The sequence below is a fragment of the Sander vitreus genome, chromosome 16 (genome assembly GCF_031162955.1).
Source record: "Sander vitreus isolate 19-12246 chromosome 16, sanVit1, whole genome shotgun sequence".
NCBI classification, from domain to species: domain Eukaryota; kingdom Metazoa; phylum Chordata; class Actinopteri; order Perciformes; family Percidae; genus Sander; species Sander vitreus.
Window position 1 is genome coordinate 5,700,820 of NC_135870.1, and position 16,275 is coordinate 5,717,094.

General features: G+C 40.0%; 1 protein-coding gene across 1 annotated transcript; it reads right to left on the reverse strand.

The window, feature by feature from the left end:
* Positions 1-11,252: 11,252 nt before the first annotated feature.
* On the reverse strand, positions 11,253-15,369 carry otpa (orthopedia homeobox a). Its single transcript, XM_078271882.1, has 2 exons — positions 14,806-15,369; positions 11,253-12,037 (listed from the first exon to the last, which is right to left on the reverse strand). The coding sequence occupies exons 1-2, from the start codon at positions 15,244-15,246 to the stop codon at positions 11,519-11,521; spliced, it is 960 nt and encodes a 319-aa protein (XP_078128008.1). The 5' UTR covers positions 15,247-15,369; the 3' UTR covers positions 11,253-11,518.
* Positions 15,370-16,275: the final 906 nt, after the last annotated feature.

The window sequence follows — 16,275 nt, forward strand, 5'->3', positions numbered from 1 at the left end:
CTTGACGTATGGTGTTCCCCAAGGCTCAGTTCTGGGACCTCTTCTGTTCAACATCTACATGCTTCCTCTAGCTCGTATTATGGTAAACAATAAAATAAGTCACCATTATGCCGACGATACACAACTTTGTATAACTTTAACACCGGAAGACTATAGCCCAATACCGAAATTAACGAGGTGCATTGAACAAATCAACAACTGGATGTGCCAACATTTTCTTAAATTAAATGAAGGAAAAACTGAGGTGTTAGTTTTTGGAGCAAAGGACGAACGATTAGAGGTCAGCACTCAACTTCAAGCGGCAATGTTGAAAACAACAGACAAAGCCAAAAATCTAGGTGTAGTCATGGACCCAGACCTGAATTTCAATGGCCACATTAAGACAATAACAAAATCAGCCTATTACCATCTTAAGAATATATCAAGGATTAGAGGACTTATGTCTCAACAGGACTTAAAAACAGAAAAACTTGTCCATGCTTTTATTTTTAGTAGACTTGACTATTGTAATAGTGTCCTTACAGGTCTCCCTAAAAAATCAATTAGACAGCAGCAGCTGATTCAAAATGCTGCTTCCCGAGTTCTAACTAAGACCAAGAAAGTGGATCACATTGCTCCAGTTCACAAGTCTCACAAGTCTTCATTTACATTGGCTTCCTGTGCCTCAAAGAATAGACTTCAAAATACATCTGCTGGTATATAAATCCCTAAATGACAGGTCTGCTTGTTGTCCCCAGAGTCAAAACTAAACAGGGGGAAACAGCGTTTAGTTTTTATGCTCCATATACAGTATTTGGAACAAACTTCCAGAAAGCTGCAGGTCAGCCGCGACTCATAGCTCTTTTAAATTAAGGCTAAAGACCTTTCTTTTTGATGTTGCCTATTCTTAATTTTTATATTGAACTGTTAATTTTATTTCGTATTAATTTTATACTGAACTGTGAATTGTATTCTTGTATTTTATCTTGTCTTATATTTGTATTCGTCAATATTTCACTTTATTTTTTCATTTCCTATCTTGCTCTTTGCTTTTTAATGTTTAATTTTTTATGTAAAGCACTTTGAGTTGCCCTGTGCCTTGCCTTGCCTTACTGCTTCACCCTCATTGAAAAATCAAAATGTTAACCCTACAAGTTTTCCCAGGACACACATTTGGTCTTCTGCTTTATCAGTATAAGTAGGCAAAAGCAAAATTATAATAATGATTTATTTAAGTACAAGTTACATTAAAAGTTAAAAGTTTTGTATGAACTGATGTAAGCATTTACAAGTATTTTGTCAAACAGCTGTGCAAGAAATAATAATTTGAAAAGTAAAAAAATAAATAACCTGACAAATTGAAATGACATTTGGTTTCGGTGATTATGTTATCGCTCATTGTGTGTCAAACTAAACCTACTCAACTCAGTTCCCTGTCAATTTCAATTATAATACTAAGAGGAGAGAACAAGCAAATGTATTGGAATTTAGCCTGAAGTTGGGGGTGGAAACACCCATCGGCCTATTAGTACAAAAAGTATCTCACATTATTACAACACACCCAAACGTCTATTATCTGTCTTTATATGCACTGAAGGTTTCAGGTTTCCACATCACGTGTGTGTAAGTTGCATATTGATTGTACCACAATTGGCTTCCAAACTAGTTAAAATCCTGCTTGGATGTACACAGATTTAAGGTAAACGTTTAAGTATTTGTAAGTATTCTAGTGTCAAACTCTGCACATACATCATTCTGCACAGGGCAACTCAAACATCCAACAAACAAGAATAAAACATTTTGAGTGTCATTCTCCTTTTTACTACTAGATGGCAGTGTGTAACAATCCCATGAGATCAGAGTAAGGTTCAATCCTCCCTTAGCTAGGAAAAAACAAGTAGGCCTGTTTTTACAAAATGTTTCCCTTTGCGTTTTCTAAGTTATATGTATCATTCCTAAAAGACTAAATCAACTCATTTTATTGTTTCTCTTGTATGAGTTAAACACTCTACAGTTTGTCTTACTTCCCCTTATTTCTCTCCGCCACCCCATGACTTCTGCATTGATGTTGACCTGCTCTCCCTCTATATCTTCCTCCTCCATTCTCCTTCTCCTCCTTTCGGTGTCTCCCCTGTTAACACACAGATACACATATCACCTTAGCTGTGTCTACTCCTGCTCCCCGATTGAGACGACACGCAGTGTAGGGCCTGTGACCTTCATGGTGGCTCAGATCTGCGGCTGGCACTGATTTCTGATTTAGTGTCGATCCGCCGCGCTTGTCAGGGGCTGCGAGGTGCTTTCCATGCGGTAATAGAAAAGCTCAAGGGCAGCTAGAGAAGGGAGGAGGGCTAGGGAGTGGGATTGGTTGAGAGTGAATGGGTTTTAGATTTGGGGATGGGTGACGCTCTGTTTGTTTAACTGTCTGTCAGATATCTGGATGAATAGGTCAAATATGTAGAGAAGTGTTTCCAGTCAGTATATAATGAATGCAAAACATGTGAAAGAATGTGATCCAAGTACAAGACTTACAGCCATGCTAGCAGCTCTGTGAGGCTGTACTTAGGCACAGTGGTGCTTTGAGCTAAATGCTAATGTCAGCAGGATCATAAAAAGATGGCAAACATGCTGACATTAAGCATGTTTACCATGTTCACCATCTTAGTTTAACGTCTTAGTAATACTTACTACTTAGCACTAAACACAAAGTACAGCTGAGGCTGGCGGGTATGCCACTAGTTTAGCAGGTATTTGGTCATAAATCAAAGTATTGGACACATCAAAAATTTGACCTGATGATAGCGTTAGATGAAAAGTCAGAGAATCAAAGTTACTACAATACATCCTAAGGGGGACATGAATGCCTGTACCAAATTTCATAGCAATCCATTCAATAGCCAAAAAATGTGAACCTCATGGTGGCGCTAGAGGAAAGGTCAGGGGATCATTGAAGTCATTAGGATTCATCCTATGGGCACAATTAATGTATGTACAAAATCCCATGGCAATTCATGTGATAGTTGTTGAGATATTTCAGTCTGGACCCAAGTGGTGGACCAATCAATCAACAAACAGACACTGTCATCACACTCAAAACTACAAAAAGGGAACCTCATGGTGGCTCTAGAGGAAAAGTAAGAGCATCAACAAAGTCATTAGGATACATCATCTGGTAACTAATCTGTACAATGATGTACCAATTTTTCCAGTAGATGTTGAAATATGTCACAGAATAAGTGAAGAACATGACATGTTATTGTACTAAAGGAAAAATCAGGGAATCACCAAAGTCATTAGGATTCCTCCTCCAAATTTAATGGTAATCCATCCAACAGTTGTTGAAGTATTTCAGGACCAAAGTGGTGGACCAACTGACCCATTAACAGGCCAACGTTGACACCATATGGCTAAAAAATTAGCACATAGAAAATGCGGTTACACTTTACTTGAAGGTATTTACATAAGAGTGACATGACACTGTCATGATCGTGTCATAAACGTTTATGAACAAGTCATAAACGTTTATGACATAACGCTTCTTTTAGTAAGTGTCATTTGGTTTTTGTCATGACAAGTTAGGGTTAGGGTTAGTGTTAGAGTTAGGGTTAGGGTTCATGTGTCATGACTGTGTCATGACAGTGTCATGTGTTCATGACAGTGTCATGTCACTCTTATGTAGATACCTTCAAGTAAAGTGTTACCGAAAATGCTATATGGCCAGGATGGTGCCAGGAAATGAGACGGGAAAGTAAAATTATAGAGTGAAGAAGAGAGAAAAGATAAACAGAGTTAATAAAAAAAAACAGGTGAGCACAGACAGGGAGGTACGGTAGAGATTCTGGAGTCCACTGGGAAGAAATGGGAGGGAAAAGTAAGTGGTCCCTGAGGGCAGCGGCCTCGGCCTGGTGTAGACAAGGTGTCAAATATGACCAATGGCAGGAATCAGCTAAGAGGTGAAGTCATGATGCGATGTCCACCAAAACCTCCCAGCACTGAAGACCAGAGTCAGAGCAGAGCAAAAAGTCTGCTTGCTCCCTCTTCTTCAGCGACAGTGCCTGATCTCCCCTATCTACACCCTGTAAGGAAAACAAATGGTTATGATGATGGAAAAGGAATTAAGCTGTAATTTAACAATGGGCCAACAACGGTATTCAATAACGGGCTCCCTCCCTTGCTGTACGGAAGGGTCTTGTAGAAGAGAGAGTCTCATTCTTGACCAACACACTTGACTGTCCGTCTTCATCAGGCTTTCGCTGTGTTCTGCTTTACCTAGCATGGCCTCTGCCTCACATGGGATCTGCACCCAGACCTCAACACGCAGGAAAGGAACTTTATAAGTCCACAGCTAATGATTCGTCCGTAATTCCTGCTTTCTTTTACAAAATATATGACTTTTTTTATGTTACAATATTTCCCTACTTTCCCTATAAGTAAACCAAACGAAAAAAAATGAAACTTTATTCTTAATTCATCACATACACACAGTGTGGTGAAATTGAAATACTCCATGAACCCATCCTAAGTATTATTATATTATATATATTATATAAGCTATTTATACAGCATCCAGAGAGGAACTTAGGGTTCAGTGTCTTGCTCAGGGACACTTTGACATGTGGCTCAAGGAGCCTCAGATCGAACCGCCAATCTTGTGGTCGAGCGACCACTCTACCGCCGAGCCACAAGCCATCCCGCCATAGACACAAGCCATGTCTATTTATTCCACAGAAATTTACAGTAAAAAAAGTAAATTCTAAAACAGCTTGGCAGTGTACTTTTTTTGCAACCCTTACTCAAACTGAACTAAATGGAGATTTTTTTGGGGACTATTTTCAGCCGCGGACACATTTGGTGTATTATTGAATATTTACAGTTTTCAATGGAAGTGAAAGCACTTGTCAACAATAGAGCTCTGTGGCACAGATGAATAAACTTTGAAGTTTTGACTGCAATCATCCCTCGTTCCATATTGGCCATGAAGAGACACCTTCCTAGCACGAGATGTAGAAATTACGACTCTTCAGCAGTCTGAGTTGCACAATTATACTGGATATTTTCCACAGTTACAGCCTTTTCAGTACAACTTGTCCTCCTTGGAGCAAGGAAACACATTCAGGGAAAGAAAACAGTCTAAACAAGCTCTTCTGACATGTTATCTGACTATACGTCAAAAGGCAAAAACGTTCATACTTCTTCAGAATGGACACACTTGAAGTTGGGGCGTCAAACCCATCATAGAGCAGGTGAGATGCAATGATCGTGCAAATGAGGATAACAGTGCAAATTTTCTGATAGTCTTTCTCAAATGCATTCATGGTGTGTTTTTTTTTCTCACGCAAAGAGATGAAAGTAAGTGTGTAAAGAATAATAAGTATTTTTTTATGAGAGGAATCCACCTTCCCAATTTCTGTGTTAAGTGGCCGCGCTTGTCGGATCATTGGTTTCGGAAAGTATTGAAAATCTTTCAGACACAGCCCCCTCCTTCTTGATCCCAATGTTGGAAAGACGCTGTTGTGACAAGCACTTTCTTTCAAGCTAACTATAGACTTGAAAAAGTCTGAACTTATCCTTTAACGGTCTGCCATTTCTCTCCTCCCACCTTAGCCATGCAATTTAATGTTACAGATTTTACTTGCAGGTTTTGAAACATCTGTCTCTGAGACATTTGCCTCTACCTTGAAACAATGGAGGTGGATTGATTTTTCTTTCTTTTTTTCTGTGGTGCACAAAAAATGAAAAATGGCATTTAACAATTGAACAGCAGCATCTCTTTCCTAAATCCAAGCCTCTGTTTTTCTAAATCAGTGGTTCTCAAACTTTTTCACATCAAGGAACCCTAAACTGACACAAATTAGACCATGGGCCCCCATCTGATAAGGCTTTTTCCAAGGGACCCCTACCTGATGGAATTTTTGCTTTTAGATGTTTTATTACAGAAAGTGAATGAAACCCATGAGCAAAATAGTCATACAATATGTCATTGTGTTACTTATGGATGACATTATAATGAAAATAAATGAGCCCCCTTTTTGTAGGGGACTCCCTGGAACCCTTTCAAGGACCCCTGGGGTCCCCCGGACCCCACTTTGAGAACCACTGTTCTAGATAATCCACAGACCTTACTGTCTACAGATTCATAATGACTTTTTCTTTAGTAAAAAGTAGTTAAACCAAAACTGTCCACGGAAAATCCTTTAAACCTGTATGGTGACACATGTGCCATAAGACCTATTTAAAACAAAGTGCATGTGGATCTGATTAGAATATATATGGCTCATAATCCAGAGGGTGATGGTCTAAAGATGACCAGGGAGGATGCCTGAGTGTATTCAAGCTTGTCACTTTGATTTGTCACATGCGTATGACTGTAATTGCTGTGTTTCAGTCATCATAGGTTAATTATCAGCCTTGACCTATTACATACACACACACACACACACACACACACACACACACACACACATGTGGATGGAAGGATTGTTTTTGTATAACCCCAAAAGTTAGAAGACATACAGCTCAGTAATGTAAGGCTGCCACTTCTCTTTTACTCTGTATCATCTTCCTCTCTGTCTAACTGATCGTCACTGTCTGTCTCTCACTCTTCCTTCCCTCTCCCTCCTTCCCCCGATTCCTCCCTCCCTCCCTCCCTCATTCGGTGACCCGCTAATGTTCTGTTCATTTTCTCTTATGAATAGATAATGGGCAAAAATCAAATCTCTTCATTTGCATGTAATACAATTAAGACCTTTTCAAACAATGACAAATGGAGGGAGCAGCGAGATGTCAGTCAGCCTCGTCACAGAGAGCAAAGACGGCATCGGCGAAGCCCTCCGTTTTAACGAAAATTAATATAAAACCTTCAAATAGAATTTTCTTGCCGCCATCTGGCATAACAATCACCAAGACACTCCTAGACTCTGCCTGTCAAATAAAATGAAACTGCTCATGAATTTGGATTCATAACGCGGATGTGAAACCACCAACATACAGTACCTCTACCCCCCCAAAAACCCAAAGAATTAGATTTTTTTCCCTATCAATAAATTATGGGATGTGTGACCCAACATGATCTCAATTTCTCTTTGTCTCATTGGTTGATTTAAGGACACGTGAACTTTGGCAAGCAGATTAGGATCATGTCGGTGTTCCAGCTGCTACTTAAAGGATAGGTTCACAATTGTTTTAAGTCTTTCTAAAAACAATTCTTACATGCCCATATGTACAATATAATAGTTTTTGGTTGCTGTATTTGTCCATACTCTTCAAACTGGCCCTGAAGAGATTCCCTTCATGCTAAGCTAAGCTAAGCTAAGCTAGGCTAAGCGGCTGCTGGCTCTAACATCATAATTAACACACAGACATGAGAGTTGCATCAATCTTCTCATCTAGCTCTCAGCAAGAAAATGAATATAGGCCTACAGCATTTCCTAAATTTCTCCAAATTAAGTTTCAAGTTATTTATTGTCATATATGCACAGCAATTACAGAAAAGCAGTCGTTGGCAATGAAGATCTCAGGCTCCCTCCAACAATTCTCATTAAATATGTAAAAAGAAAAAATGTAATCAAAGACATAAAATGGTGCAGAAGATCAATCAAATACATGTATTAAATGATATAATATAGGCCTATATTTGTGGTAGACAGGTGTACAGTAATTGCAAATTCTTAAACTGTAATGTAAACAAGAGATGGGTGGCAAACATCACAGTCCTTGTTCTGTGCAAAGTGCATTCCTAGGTTCAGCTAAAGTCAATAATAGGCTTTGAGTTAGCCGAATGACATAAGTATCTCTCAAAGTTAATCTTTTTAGAATGAAATTACCACTACTTTTCTCCAACACTGTTTCATGCTGGGCTGTGGTGTAAATATGGTAACAGAAAGAAGCAATTTTGTACAAAAAACATTTTAACTATGGAAGATATTGACTTGATATGACCAATTTTGACTGCTGAAGTCTCATATTAGCTTCAGGTAAACTTTCAGTTGTATTTTTGCACAGAATAAGGACTATGGATTTCATCACCTAGCTCTTGTTTTGAGACAGACTCCTTTAGCTCTAATCCTTTAGATCAATAGCTCAACATTTTTGGGAAATATGTTTATTTGCCTAAATATTTCTTGCCATGGGTTAGATGAGAAGATCGATAGCATTCTAATGTTTGTACGCTAATTATAAAGCTAGAGCCAGCAGCCGGTTAGCTTAGCTTAGCATAAAGAATGGAAACGGGGGGAAACGGCCTGGCTCTGTCTAAAAGTAACAACATGTGTCTAGCAGCACATCTAAAGCTCAAATCGATCAGATGTCTATTTTGGCTCTGTATATTTCATCTGTCAAGAAAGCAGATCAAATGTCAAACTATCATTATTTTGTTAAAATAATCTCAATAATGTGGACATGTAATTAATTTGATTACTAATAACAGTCGCCTGATGTATAATCATGAATATAAATTCACATTATTTTGTTCAGAAATTATGAAATCTTACAAAATTATAAACATGTGGACAGAAACACAACAAGCATATACACACACACACACACTCTCTCTCTTTCTCACTTACACACACACACACACACACACACACACACACACAGGAAAATTAATGAGCTCTCATTCATAATCCAGGGTAGAGAGAGCCATATTCACCCTTGGATGGTTTATTGACTGATTTCATTTATTTGTGTGGAATAAATAGGAGGTAAACATTGGCTCGCTCTCACATTTTCCACGACACACTCGCTGCACAGCATTCTGGGAGAAATGATCCCACCAACAGCAGGGTCACTGATTGGCTACCTCGTCATTGTGTGACAAATTACCCAATAAGAAATAGGTTACCCATTTCCACAAACTAATTAACCTGGGTGATAGTGAAACAAATTATTACATTTATGTAATATTATTTCACATCTGTCGCTAGACTGCAAAAATCTTCATCCCCGTGCTCCCCCCCCCCCCCCCCCCCGATCGTCAAAGCCCTAAACCTGTCTCTGACTTCGTTTCCATTCTGATAGACATTCAAAAAATTAGGAGAAAGATTTGCATTTGGAGCAGAGGTGTGGCTGTATGTGTGTAGTCTTGGGGGGGGGGGGTTGCAAACTGCTGCATCCTGTGTGGATCTGGCCTGAAAAGAAGAACTCAGCAAGAGAATTGACTAAAATGATGTTGAAAGCCAAAATATCTGCATTTGCAGCACAAGTTCTGTACAACAAGAGAGCCTTAGACATGATGCCACAGCCCTGCCTTCGTGTTTGAATCCACCTTCAGTTACTGTGTGAACAAAGCCTGTTATTAATATATGAACTATGGAAATGTCAACAAGACCTTTGTCAAACACGGGTTTGCTGTATGTGTCACATAAGGCCCGGAAAGCAGCTGATTATGTAATGTAAGAATTTTAAACCTCCTCTTGTTTCAGGCTTTATATTAAGCCAGTTTGAGATTATTATTTTGTGGTTTCAGCTAAAAGATAATGAAATGAAGAATAACACATTTGGGTCCTCTGCTAATTTGTCAGTTTGGTCCTGATTGAGTTTGACACCTCTGATTGCTGAATTACTAATTAAGGAATTGAATGTTTTGTGTGGAGAGGCTCCTTGATTGCCCATACATTTTTATATGGTTACACTCCAGCTATTAGAAGAGACTCTTGTCAACCCTAAAAAAGAAATGCATAATCAAATCAGTTTCTCAGTCTCTTCGTTCTGTGTGGATAAGAAGTGGTGTGGTCCTTTACAGGGCGATTGGTTTATGTTCCATACAGGGACAGCAAAACTGCTTTCAGGAGCCAAAACATGGAAGTTCTCTTCACGGTTTTAACCAGGACCAGTTAGGCAGAGATGGAGGACGACTCTTTACAAACGTAAATGTAGCAGTACCACTGTATAAAAAATACTCCATTACAAGTAAAAGTCCTGTATTCAAAATTATAAGGGAAAGTACACAAGTATTATCAGCCAAATGTACCTGAAATATCCAAAGTAAAAGTAAACTGTCGGAGTGCTATATTGTTATGTTCTGTTTTGTTTTGGATTATTATTACTGATGCATTATAACAGCAGCATTTTAAAGTTATAGCTGGTTGAGCTGGAGCTTATTTCGACTACTTTAAAGGCGGTTTAATCTTTAACAATGCTTCTTTTATGCATATTTTATAAACTGCTCATACTCTATGATTTCTATGTACATTTTAAATCTGCAAAGTAGATGCTATCAGATAAGTAAAAAGTATTTTTCCTTCTGAAATGTTGTGAAGTAGAAGAGTAGCATAAAATGTGCTACTTAATACTTCTATTAATCAACTCATTTCCACCTCAGGAGGGTTGCATTTCTGACCAAAGCTTTATCACTAAAGAACAGAATACTTTCACTTCTAAAATGTCACTTCCTTTGTTAAATGCTGTTCATTTTTAGCTTTAAAATGGACTTCCGCCATCTTTGCTGAAAAAGTCATCCTCATGTCGTCACTGACTGTAGATGGCGTCACTCATCTGGCACGTGATGTCATCGATTAAACAGAAAGGTGTTCCTTTATGGATTGAAGAAATGTGTGTACTTTTAAAGTCGGATAAACCATTTAAAAAGCACATGCCAAGTGGACGTTTTTTTGGCCTGCTTCAAGAAAGGAGGGTTGATTCAGGATGTGACGTAATTGAAAATGATTTTTATTTGATCATTTACATTTAATTGATATAAACATGTCCATGAAACAAAATGGTTCAAACATTTAAGAAAGTCATAATTTGATAATAAGCACAGACATACTTTTGGAAACATAAGTTATCACAAACTGACCAAATGGGAACAAGAGTGCTTCCGCTACACAAAACATCCTATATAACAGATTATAGTTAAAGTCAGTTTCCATGTCTTAATTTATAGTATTTCCCTTTGTTTGTTTTTTTGTCTTCATTGGACAGCACATGCAGTCAAGTCGTCCTCCGTGATGTCCTGATTCCTGTCACATCACCTCCCTTCTCTCTTCAGGTGAATCGTTCGTGTTCTCATGTTCTTTTAAACCTCCAGGTGTCTTGTTTCTGCACGTCCACCGTGCATCCTTTTCGCCCCTCGGAGTTGCATGCTGTGCAGCAGGTGGAAAAGGGATCTGCAACCTAGTTTTTGTATTTCAAAGTATCCACAGAATTTGTCTTGAAAAACCGTCAGTCACCAAGCAAATGTCACTGAAAGCCCTGCGACAATAAAGGTGCCAAATAAATAAATAAATACAGAACAAATAAGTTCATTTAAATAGAGAAATAAATAGTTGCCATAAGATACATGCGAAATAATAAATTATAGCTTAAAACAGAACCAGTCCGACGTTTGATAAAGGCCAACAGGCCGGATAAATAGCTTCAGTGTTCCCTTTTGTTTGTGATTTTGGAGGAAATTAAAAGCCAGGCGTGCTCTGCGATTTCGAGTATCCTGGTTGTATTTCTCCCGGTGCACCGTTTGGATGGATTGGATGAATAAGAACTAAATGCAGAAGATATCTGTGTGAGTGAAAGAAAAGCTCTTCACTGTGGCCCCTCGTTCCTAGGTGAAACTCATGGATACTGTGTGCTCCAGCGCTTTGCGGCGCAGCGAGGCGATGCTTGTCCCTCTCCAGACTTCACTGTCCGGGGAACTACACAGCTGAGGCGAGTGGGTCACGTTGGTCGGGCCCGACAGGGACGCGGGTACCATCCCGGGGAAAGTGGGCTGGTAGAGGTGTGACTGAAGCCCGGAGCCGTTTGACATGTTGGATAGACCCATGGAGTTGGGCGGCGGCCCGGCGCCGAGACTACACTGAGACAGGGACTGCGCCATGGCCTGCTGGCGGCCCAGAGAAGGCGGTAGCTGCAGTTGAGACACGCCGGGCATCCCTGCCGTGGCCCAGCGGGTGTCGTTGGCGTGGAAGGAGCACAGGCTGTCGCCCATGGCCGCTGCTGCTGCCGCGGCGGACGGGAACTGAGACAGGCCGTGGTGCGTCGGCAGCAGAGTCCCCGGAGTCCGGAAGACATTGGTGGTCTTCTTGCGCTTCTTCCACTTGGCGCGTCGGTTCTGAAACCAGACCTGCAGACAGAGATGAGATGAGTTAGGAGGAGCGCATGTAATGGCTGCCGGTGCATGGCCAGGTCATGTTATCAGAGCTGTGAGCGCACATAAAAAGGTTATGACATCAGTCTGTGATCATCATGATAATAATGCGAAGCACCAACAATAAATCTGTTGCAGAAAAAACACGGATTTATGCGTTTGTTTTTCAGGGTCTTATCATGTTATAACAACGAGGCATCCATTTAGGCTACATTGTTCACAGTTATGCGTAAAAGTCTCCAATTAATACAAATAAATAAATAACAGACGGTTATATTTTATTTTGATTATTCTATCTCGATCCGTAACATTGAAAAACGTGCAAGAAACTTGGACACATGGTCTTACAGGGGTTACATTTCAATACGGGTTTCTAGTAAACTGTTATTTTGTATGCCAAATAGTGCCAACATTTTAGAAATTAGGGAACTATTTTCCCTAATTTTGCCTTAAATAAATTGTCATTCCCATTAATATTTCCATGTGCAATTTGCCTATCCAGACTTTTCAGAGATGCAGAAATTATGTTTTTTAGGCCTATGCCAGTTTTATTTTGGTGCGAAACATAACATTTTTAATAACATAATTTGGCCCCAAATTATTTTTTTACGGCTTTGGGAGGAGCCATTGCACTCCGATAATATATACAGATAATGTAATTGCTGTGACAAACAGAGTTTATTCCGGGAGTCCTTGAGCGTCTGGTTGGAGCTCGGTCGTCTATGATTAATGTGAAGATTTGCTTGAGAAAGTGGAGGCGCAGTAATAAGAACGGGACAATCTCACTCTCTTCCCCCCGCGTAGCCAGCCGTGAAATCCGGCCTGAAATGCATTACACTTCAAAGGAAAGAAAATGCAATTTCTCATTCCGTTTAAAAACAGAAGACAGAGTGCACTCTCAGCGCGTCCGGCATGAAGACGTAGAGAGCAGTGACAGGCTGACTCTGGAACTGCTTCTTTATTTCACCACCATCGCAGCAGATGAGCGTCATTTCACTAATTCTTATTTTATGGAAATGGTAGGCCATAGAAACTGAATTGACCCATGCAATAATAATAATGATTATAGGGGTATTATTTCACATGTGAGCGACCCAAGTGCATTTCCCATTGCTGTAGTTAATAAGGCGGTGGCGCCATACTTCCTAATGTTGCTGATATTTTATGTGTGCAGACTGGAAGTGACTGAGGGCATTACTGAGGAATTCAGCATTATAAATACACAGGGTTTTTGTCTAGCTTTCACAGTAGATTCAGGTCTGTTAAAAGGTCGATGTCAGTTTTAAATCTAAAGGCGATTAAACGAGTGTAATGAAGCTGCAATCATCATTTGGTTCCCTGCAGGTTAATTACATGAGAATGAGATGGACATGATGGACATGATGGACACGTGGGCCAATTCTGAATCAGGCAGAATTTAGAGATTATAGTCACTAGAAATAATAACACAGTTCTGCAAAACAAACTGCTGCAACGAGACCTTTAGTTCAATAAAACAGAATACACAAATACGCGTTATTGTTATTAGGCTGTATTATAGGTCTCACATTTCAAATCTCTGAAGTGAGAGGACGATAACAGCATTTGTTGTAACGAAAGTAACGAGCTGTCATGTTGAAGCCTCGTTATGTGCACGGAGTGTGTGTGTGTGTGTGTGTGTGTGTGTGTGTGTGTGTGTGTGTGTGTGTGTGTGTGTGTGTGTGTGTGTGTGTGTGTGTGTGTAAAGAACGTGTTTAATAATCCACAGGGTCATAGGTTTGAATCTCAAGTCCAGACAAAGTCACTGCACTTGGGCAAGGCACTCAACACAAACACACACACCGTGCACATAACGAGGCTTCAACATGACAGCTCGTTACTCGTTACTTACTCGTTACACACCTGAACGCCTGTGTGTTATTAAAAATACCATGACATCATATAATGACCAAAAATAATAATTGTTTTCAGATGCGTTAGTTTTTTTTAATTTTTTTTTTTATATATACAAAATACATTGTGAGGTAAAAATCTGGAATATATAATAGAATGTGTATTTTGTATATTAATTGTTGTGCTTCCTGCTGTAGATTATTATTTCAGTGTAACCGAAACTGTTAACTGGAGACGGAAAATAAGAAACGTCTTTCGTTGTTTCGTTGTTTTCTCTTGTATAGCCTTAAATAAATAGCAGAGGTCCTTCCAGCCTATTCAAATTAAAACTTACTTTTAGTTTTTCGAGAAATAAAATCTTAACGCCGACGGCTGAAATGAGAACATTTATTTTTCTACATTCATGGTAAAATAAATGGCAATTTTACTTTCAATAGGCTATTGATAAGACATTATCGAGGGAACATTTCGAATGTGCAAAGTCATTTGAATACAATTTAAATTAAAATGCTCAAAACGTGAACACAATACGTAGATTTTTCAGACACAAAATAAGGAATAAAAGGCTGCTGTCAGGAGAGAGATTTAATGTGTAGGATAGTTACTATACAGTATCGTGGCTATTAGCAGGTTTCTTTTTAATGTGTCTTTATTTTTGAGTTGGAGATTTTTTTTTCCATTGATTTAAATTCGGATTTACTGTCCTCAACTGTCACAGTCTACATGTGATGCTGCTTTATTTATCTTAACATGGAAAATGTCAAACGGCACACGCGTCACTGTGGTTTTGTCTCTGATGCTTCTGAATTGTGTCGACCTTTGATTCATTTCATCCACTGTTAATTCAATATATATACTTCCAGCCACCCTACCTGCACTCTGGACTCCGTCAAGCCGATCCTCAGAGCCAGCTCCTCCCGCATGAAGATGTCTGGGTAGTGCGTTTTGGCGAAGCTCCTCTCCAGCTCGTTGAGCTGCGCCGGGGTGAAGCGGGTCCGGTGCCGCTTCTGTTTCTGGCTCTGCTGCCCCCCTCCAGACTGGCTGGAGTTGTTGCTGCTGCTGCTGCTGCTGCTGTTGTTGTTGTTGTTGTTCTGCTGTTGTTGCTGCTGCTTCTCTTGCTCTTTGCTGTTGACCTGCACCGCGTTGGATCCTCCGCCGCTGCTGATATCATCGCCCGGGAGCATCGTGGCCCCTTCCACGCCGTCCGGGCCCGGGCCGAGCTCCCCGGAGTGTCCCGGGTCAGGTCCCCCTCCGCCGAGCCTGCACTTCAAAGCCTCCCTGTGGCCCAGAAGCTCCGCCGCGGCATCCTTCATCCCTGCACAGACACAGACACAGACATTTGTAGGCTACAGTAAACACTTTCGCTAGGAGGAAAAAGGGGACATGGTTAATCAAATACAGCACATAGGGACATAGGCTATACTTTACAGGCAAAAGACAGAAATTAGAAGCATCAATACTGCACACAGGGAAATACTTTACAGGCAAAAGAGAGATATTAGAAGCATTATTTTTTGCTGCAGTAGAAAACGATGCACATGCATTAAACTATATCCAAATTGAATACAGAGATGCAGAAATAAAAAATAAAAAGCAATGAGTGCAGCTCTTTGAGAGAGACAACTAAACATGCAGCATGCACATTACAATCTGCTCCTTAAATACTCTTAATGCAATTCGATCACGCCGATATCTTAGGAAATTGTTAAATCAAATTACGCAGTAATATAATAATAATAATTACTTTTCCAATGAATTAAGCGAGTTTAGTTCACTTCAGTCACATTAAGATAATATAAGAAGCAAATTGACAATTTTCAGAGGTTGATTTAAGATTAGAAGTGGCTCCAGCTTACAGTAGAGTTGAAGACCGGAGTTTGGTGATGATAACTCACCGAGGCGAGCATCCAGGAGGTCGGCATGAGATAGCATTGCGCACCGCTCCAGGGCGAAGTGCTATTCCCACAAAAAAAAAAATCTCTATGACTTTAACCTATTTAGGAAATATATATAGCCTAAATGAAAGCAAATTCGGTTTGTGGTTAAAAGGGAGGTTCGTTGCATTATAATGTAGTTTAGAAAAATGGGGAGGCGCTTAACAACGGAATGAACCCATGAGCTTCTCCAAACGAGGACCAATCAGAGCTGAAGCTTGAGGTATGTCAGCTTTAGCCCGAGGACCCCCCCCCCCCTCATCCTCTCCCCCCCCAGCACCCCTTCCTCCACCCTCTCACATCCACAAGTTCATTCCTCCTCATTCCTGTAATTGGCTTTGATTTCTCCTCCAAATTACATCCAATAAAATAATCTGATTTAATATCTGTGGGAGTGCTTCGACCCGT